The following is an 8,546-nucleotide window of genomic DNA, read 5'->3' as shown; positions in this document are numbered from 1 at the left end:
CTCCAAATCCGACACCACCACTGCTGGCAGCTCCTGCTCCTGCTGCTGTTGTCGCCGTTGCTGCTCCAGCTGCAACTGCAACCGCGCCCACTCCCGCTGCAGCTGCTGCTGTTGCTGCTGTCGTTGTCGTCGTGTTGCTGTTGCTGCTTGTAGCTGACGCACCAACTGCTGCTGCTGCTGCTGCTGCGGCTGCTGCTGAACCATTCCTGTAAAGACGATCTCGAGCACGCGACCTATCGCTGCTGCTGTTGCTGTTGCTGTTGCTATTACTGTTGTTGCTATTAGTGTTGTTGTTGCTGCTGGCAGTTGTCGCTACTGCTGCTGCTGCTGCTGCGTTGTTAGCTTGATAGACTAAGCGGCTGCGATCGTAATAGTTCCTTTCGAAGCTGTTTGCCGGTGGTTCCTCTGTAGACCTGCAATAACAGAAAAAAATCGTTGAAAATGGATAAGCAAAACAGTTGACAACTTGCGTATAATGTTTATTGTTATTCTTAAACGCTATTCTCAGCGCGAAGTAGTATATTAGTGGAATGACTGTTATTCAAGCTAGAGACATGAAACGTGGAGGAATATATGTGAATGTATATACGCGTGTCTATTTCAATCTTTATTTATATATTATTGCATAAAGTAAATATAAGTATAAGTTTATGGCAACAGCTAAAATTTGATATGAGCAGTTTTAGAGTCTCTGTTGAGCTTCTCCAATGACCTGTCTAAACAGTTGTAGAAGCACTAATCACAATCTCTTACACACATGTACAGTTTGAAAGTAATTGTTTGGCAAATACAGCGCGTGTGAGCGAGATAGCCAGCTATTGACCTACTCTAAAGATTAAGCTAAAACAGTTTTGCAGCCCATCACCGTTTGACAGCCATTGTATTTATATTTACACCAAAAAACAAAACATTTTATACAAGAACCGTTTTTATAGCGATAGCCTATTGTGTTGACCTACTCTAACCAACTAGCAAAACGGTTTCACAATCGTTTCAGTCACCGTTTGACAGTCACTGATTTTTGCATTTACAGTATAAAAGTCACAAATCCAGCAAAGCAAACGTTTCTTCCAGCAATTTTGTAACACTGTAAACCAAATATAGCGTATTCTGTAATTGCTTTTGTTATGTTATATATATATACATATATTAATATATACAGTACTTATAAAGTAACTAGCACCACCACCCACAAGCACATACACACACACACCTCCGCATAATAGTTTTTATACAAAAAACCTTGTCAATTTGCGGCGACTGCTGCTGGAGCTGTTACTACAGCTGCTGTAGGGAAAGAAGGGTATCCGTTTAAGGATCGGCTTTTGCTTAGCAGCGCCAAATGGGCGCCTTTTGTTTTCTAACATGGGCGCAAACAGACTCAAGCCAATTGTATTTTAAAAATATGTATATGCAATGTGATTTCTTCAACAAAAAATATATAAAACAAACACACACGCGAGCAAAAATTTCACCGGCGAAAAAATTATATATATAAAAGAAAGAAACGGCGCCAAATTTTTAACGTCTGCCGACGTCGTCGTCGTCTGTTTACGCGGCAGAACTTTTTTCTTTTATTTTTTATATTTTATTTGCGAACACACAAACGCACGCACACACATAAACAAGAGCTGGAGCTGGAGCTGTAGCTGTAGCCGGTGCCTGGGCAGTAGAGAGCGCAAAGCAAAAGAAAAAAAAAAAACAAAACCGGTTTCTTCTTAATATTCACACACACTTGCACATACACACAGTTTTTGTTGTTATTTGTTTGCTAAAGAAAATTTATTATTACATCTATTTTTAATATTTCTTTTTATTTTTCGGCTTTTATTTTATACAGTTTCGTTGATCGCGTTGTCGCTTCTTACTAATTCCGTTTTCATGCCGATATTCGCGTAACCAAACACGAGCAGCGGTCGCTGCAGAGTGTTGCCAGATAGTTACGCGCGTGCGAGCAGAGCTGCCAAGCTGTGTCAGGTTCTTTAACAGGACCAACTGAGTAAAAAACGTATTGAAACTGGTGGAAAATTGACTAAAATATACAAATAATATATTGATAGTTAACAAATTCAATTACTGCTCAATGCTGCAACTACCAACAGCTAATGGCCACGCTATTCTTCAGGCAGGCTATAACAGACAGCTGTTACTAACAGTGCCAGCAAGCAAATGTTTGTTTATGCTATAGCACGCTGTTACGATTAGGGTGGACACAAACAAAGGAAAATGGAACGACGCAATACTCAGGTAAAAACTTGGTATTTTCGCGCTACCTGGCATGAAAAATCAACCCCAACCATAAATTAACATGCGACGCAAAAAGGCACCGAAGAGGAGTAAAGCAAATGACAGGCCTATTTTCTATTCTATCCAACAAGGGAAAATACAGGCGCGACGACCTTTAGCTAAATGTTCACGACATTCCTTTGACGCGAAGAAGAGGAAGAAAAATCGTTTTCGAACTATGCTAAGGGCACGTTATTAGTTATTAGAAATGACAGGAATCTATATACCATTTCGACACACATATATAGATATAACAAGGTTATGTATATGTATCTTAGGCATATCTATAGGAAATCTGATAACGATCGAAGTTAACTTGATTTTGATATCATTTTAGATTAAAATTGTGTCCATAGAGTTACCTAAATGATATTAATTATAGATTTGGTATATATTTGACATATCAGAGTGCGAGTTGCCATAAAACAGATAGTTAAATAACATTCAGTGGATTCTCACTATAGATTCCAACAGATCTTCCATATGTATTCATATGAAAACTGCCCAAGTCTTTAATTCTAATGCTTGTTGAGAAATTTACAATATTTTTACTCTATAAATCCTTTAATCCTTAAACATTTCCAGCTTAAGTTAATGAAATTATATGAATATTTGTAAAATAGTCCAAAGTTTTAGGGAATACGTAAAGTGAGCTCATCTAGTTGTAGTTTGTACTAGACTGGAGCGCTATAGGTAGGTTAATAATATGTATCTTAACAAAATTTTGTAACGACTTAGGTATATTGATATAGAAAGCTATAATGCATCGCTCCATATATTAGAAGAAAAATCTATTTAATGGTAAAAGTTTCTGAAATGAATATATTTGTTAAATAATTCGAAAATATGGATATTACGTAAAGTGAGGTTTATAATTTTTTTTGGTGTTGAAATAGAGATCTTTATTCTCAAAATAAAGATCTTAAGAAGACTTTTATCATATTAGAGTTTGAAAAATAATGTCTAATGTATCTATCCCTATATGGATTCCTGCTATAGATAACTGTAGCTATGACTATAACTATATAGATAGCTCTAACTAAAATATCGAATTGAAGTGAGTGCCAAAAAGTTCCTACATAGCTGACTCAAGCCAGAATCCATACCGTTTATTGGTCCAACTTTACTTTCTATAAAGAAAAACCTGATATACGTATTTCTAGTCTAGCCAAGTCTAACTTTTTTTTTATTAAATTCTATGAATTCAGCTCACTTTACCAGTTTCAGTTAACAAAAATAAAAATAGAAAAAATTAATCAGAATTTTGCTTTAAACAATTTGATTTTGCGAATTGAAACTGAGGCAAATGAAAGGCAAAGCTTTACAATCATATGAGTGTGTGTGTGCGTGTGTGTGTATGTGTGTGCGTCTATCCCAGTCAGCTTTGATGAATTGAAGCCCCAATGCTCTGTCATTCGTTTGCCAAAAGATATTCTTTTTTTTTGTTTAAAGCCGCATTAAGCGCTTTAAGCGCCCGGAGAACAACGCAACGAGCCCAAAGCACTTAAAATATGGCCATGTAGCACATACACCCAGTATATATATACATATATATAGGTATATAAGCGTTATATGTATATAAGGTAATGCTGCAGTTTCCAGCGATGGCTGGAAATTATGTTGCTGGCTGTGGGTGGGCGCATGACTCAGGCATAAAAAACAACACTGAGCACATACATGTGTGTGTGTGTGTGTGTGTAGGGGCTGTATATGTGATGAGCAGCAATTGCATTTGCAAAGAGCGGCTCGCCATTTGCCCGGCATGCGCAGTGAGGCGCGGGCCCAAAAAATCAATTCAGCTAAAATTGCGCCCCGGTTAGGGAAGTGCAGAGAGTCAAACAGGAAAGCAAAAGCGACAACAGCAGCAACAGCAATGGCAACATTTGTTGCGCCAAACGGCAAAGAGAGCGAGCGACAGCTGAGAGAGAAAGAGAGAAAACGAGAAGTAACAGTAAACAACAGCAGCAATCGCAGCAGCAGTAGCAGTCGCTGTCGCAGTCAGCAGAGCAAAGTAATTGCGAGAGACAACGAGAGCTGGGCGAACACATTTTTCGGGCGTTTGGGCAAAGCTGTAAATTGCATTACTGCGACGTTCACTCTGGGTATGTGTGTGTGCTTGATTATGTATGCTGCTCTTATGTAATATATATACACATATATATAGTAAATGGACGCCGCCCACAAATTGAGCCTGGGCGAAATGTTTTTCGCACACAGCAAACGTCCTTGTTTGAGGTTATATCTGTATATATGTGCTATCCATGTGTTCGTGTGTGTGCTTGAGCGTGTAACTTTTTTGCAAGTTGAAATTCCTGAAATCCCCTTTTAGCCTTTCATTCAATCATTGCCGGGGCAGACATTGCAACCCAACCCAACCCAGCCCAACCCTTTTGAGCATCAAATACGTGAATTTTCGCACTGCAGTCAAAGGTAATTTTAAGGGATTCTGCCACAGCGAAAATTTATCAACATACGAGGTAGCAGCAGTCGCAGTAGCAGTAGCTGCTGATGCTGGCAAGTTGAAGGACACGGGAATGACAGCTCACACACGCACACATACTAACATACTGCACGTATATGCACATGCATACATACATCTTACATGCATATGTGTGTGCATGTATGTGTATAGGTATTCATAAATATATTCACATACAAACATAGATGCATGCTCTTGCATGCACACATACACACATACAGTACACACCCATATGTGTCTGTATATGCACACATGCACACAGACATCTCACATGTAAACAAGCAAGGAATAACATAACACACACATACATATGTTATATTTGTGTGCATACATGTATATATATATATATCTAATATACATTATAATATGTTTCTTAATATAGTTGAGCTCAAGTTTATATCCACAAAATATGAAAGGCTCAATATAAAAGGTTTTATATAATAAAGTAAACGAAACTTCGCAGCAGAAGTTTCTGCTGCCTTGGAAAATGCTTGGGAAACATTTATAGGAAAAGAAGGAAAATTCAAAAATATATCTAGACAGATATATATTTTTCTGAATCAATATGCCTATTTTTGGTAGGATTTGGAAGCTACTTTACTGAGTCTTCTTATTTTTAAAAATTAATTAATTCATGTAATTTTCATCTGTCTACAATCCAACTTGTCCTCTCTAGAATTCAATTGAAAATACAAAGAGCTATAATATCTTGACATTCTTAAAGCTCTCACTTTTCATACAATTTATAATCGCTTTATTAACCTCGAGCTGGCCAGATAAGATCGAATTTTATCGTTCTTTGGGTGCAATGAGAAAGTTATCGTCAGTAAAGATAAATGTATTTTGTCAAGAATGTTGTATATATATATAAATTTGTATAAATACAAATAAATATATGTATACATATGCATAAATAAGATAAGTTAACATTCCAAATTTATGTATAGGTAATTGTTTCTAGCTTTTATCGAAGTGTTTAAGCTTATGAATAAAACTATTTTTTAAAAATATTTTTAATTTTTTGTTAATTTTTTGTGATTATAAATTTAAGTATTTTTATTTTTCTCTCAAGAAAATTTAGCTCTGATTCTATTAAGAATCTTGTTGATCAAGAAATATAAAATATGGAAATGATTTAAGTATGATATTGTACTATCTTTAGACAACGTCATGAAGAATTTTCCGCTTTGCCACGCCCCTCAGTGCATTGCATACAACCAATGTACCTTAATAGCTCAAATGTTGAAAATTAATTGAATAAATTAATATTTATTAAAATTGTTTAATTCAAAGGAACATAAATTGCATTCAACTGCAGTTGCAGCTGCAGCTGCAGCGGCTGCAACTGCATTTGCTGCTCGCTTTAAAATTACATAAAGCTGGACGAGTGGGCGTGGCTCAATGAGGCCTGGGCGCTAAAGAATACAGACGCAGCCTCCTGCTCCCACCTAATCACTCCGCCCTATCGCGCTCTCTTGGTTTAAATGGACGACCTCAATTAAAGCTTTTGCGGCTGCTGCTGCTGCAAAAAAAACGTGGAGCTGCGTGCGCGATGCAGCATAGCTAGCTGGGTGGCTGGGTGGTTGAACAAAGTCAGAGGGCAAAGTTGAATAAAAGTTGAAGCCAGGACATCAAATATACAAACAACACAAATATGACGCAGTGCCAAGTGACGCAACCGGAAGCAGATGAGGCGCTATTTATATATGCGTGCGAGTGCTGTAAGTGTGTGTGTTGCCTAAGCCAGGTCCCGGCTTTATGCTATTGAATGAAACTTGCGCCGGGGCCCAAATGCCCATTGTTGTAGAAGGAAACAGAAATAATTCGTGTTGTGAAAATCGACGGCTGCTAAGTAAAGCGCATGCGCTCTGCAAACTGTGGCATTGTATATAAGACAAGTATATAATGACAATGTGTGCATGAGTATGTGTGTGTTTGTTTAGCCACCCACAGCCGCAGGGCAAGCAGCAGCAGCAGCACCAGCACCAGCAGTAGCGCATAAATTGCAACGGAGGCAAAACATATACAAAAATAGACCTAACAGAAAATTACTAAGAACTGTATGCAGCCGACTAAAGAACAGCTATAAAAACAACAACACGAACGACAGCAACAACAGGAATGGCTGCTGCAGGAATCGCTGCTGCTGCTGCTGCGGCTAAATTGAGGTCGTGGAAATGGAAAATGAAAGCAGTTCTAGAGATGTCGACAGAGCAGCAGCAGAGGCAGAGGCAGCATCAGTAGCATAGATATATGCAAAGCCAACAGAAACAGCAGAGATAGCTGTATTAGAAACAGAGCTAAAAGCAGCGACAGCGGCTGCTGCAGCAGCAGAGGCAAATAGTAACAGCAGCAGAGAGCTGAGCAGAGGCAGAGTCAAAATTTGAGGCAAAGGCAAAGCGAAAGACAATAGCAATAGCATCACCATCACCATCAGCACAGGCAGAGACAGCATTAGCAGCAGCCGAAGCAGAGACAGACGCAAAGGCTTATAGCAGCAGCAGAGACACTAGCAGAGGCAGCAGCAGCAGAGTCCTAGGCAAAGGCAAAGAGAAAGACAATAACAACAGCAGCAGCAGAGGCAGAGACAGCTCTAGCAGCAGCAGAAGCAGAGACAGAGGCAAAGGAAATATCAACGGTAACGGCAACAGATACAGTTGCAGCTGAGGCTAAAGTAGAAGCAGAGATAAAGGAAATAGAAAGAGGAGCACAGGCATGGCTGGCAAAGTCAATAGTAACGGTATCAGCCAAAGTCCCAGGCAGAGACAAAGACAATGACATAGGCAGCGACAGCCCAACAGCAGCAGCAACCCCAAATTCCTTCTACTCACTTGTTCTTTTGATACGCTCAGCTTCTACCAACAACTACTTGCGTTTGTAGAACTTTCGAGCTAATGCCGGCACAAAATGAAGACCATGTCTGTCTTTTTTGAGCATGTGCAAATCTAATGAAGCACCAGCAACAATAACAATAGCAAACTGACTTTGTTACTGCTGCTGCATTACATTTTTCATGTGCACCATATGCAACTGGGGAGTGGCTTTAAAACACACATGCACATGAGCGGACTAAAGAGCAAGCAGAGATTGAGCTTGCAGGAACAACAACAACACGAACAACAGCATTTTATGCGAGCACAATGGCAAAACATTTTTCATTGCCTACATTCCAGCGCTGGCGAAATATTAACTGCAAAACTAAAAATGATGGCCACTCCCCAAAGCTTGAATACATAAATAAACACATATATGTGTATACATATATGTGTGTGCATACATTCCAGCTTAGTTATGTGAATTTAGTATATAGTTATATATTTAGTTAAAGCAGCTGCGTTTGAGCGTCAAAATTTAATGGAGAAATTTTAGTTTTTAAACGATTTTGAAGGCAGCAATAAATTTTCAATGGAATTTAGTAGTTTTATATGAATTTTAGCTAAATTATAATGTGATAAGAGAGAATTGAAGTTTGATAGAAGACATTGTTTAGCTGTATTAAAGTTTTATATAAGATATGATGATATAGAATAGAAATTCTATTCAGCATTTGATTAGCCTTTAGACCGCTTAAAACATTTCAAGTAGAAATGTTATTTAAGTATTTTGTGAAGTATTCTATATAGTATAAATTAGTCTTAAATATTCTAGATATGTCAATAATTTGCATAGTTTTTATAGAATTTTTTATGAATTTTTATCTTAAACGATATTCTACATTTATAGTAGAAAGACTGTGAGCTCCATGAGAAATTTTGCTGTGATTCAGGTATTCTGTATACAA

At 38.1% G+C, this 8,546-nt stretch overlaps 1 protein-coding gene across 1 annotated transcript in view; it reads right to left on the bottom strand.

Moving 5' to 3' along the window:
- Positions 1 to 133: 133 nt before the first annotated feature.
- LOC115482949 (putative uncharacterized protein DDB_G0275317) overlaps positions 134 to 8,546 on the bottom strand; it is a gene marked incomplete at its 3' end in the record, with an annotated part of 55,582 nt that continues 47,169 nt past the window's right edge. Inside the window, exon 2 of the mRNA XM_030223397.1 lies at positions 134 to 413. Within this exon, the coding sequence (XP_030079257.1) occupies positions 134 to 413 (280 nt within the window). The remainder of the gene's footprint in view (positions 414 to 8,546) is intronic.

The sequence above is a fragment of the Drosophila hydei genome, unplaced genomic scaffold, assembly GCF_003285905.1.
Source record: "Drosophila hydei strain 15085-1641.00,03,60 unplaced genomic scaffold, DhydRS2 tig00000172-arrow-pilon, whole genome shotgun sequence".
In the NCBI taxonomy this organism is placed as follows: domain Eukaryota; kingdom Metazoa; phylum Arthropoda; class Insecta; order Diptera; family Drosophilidae; genus Drosophila; species Drosophila hydei.
This window is presented reverse-complemented; position numbering and strand designations above follow the sequence as displayed.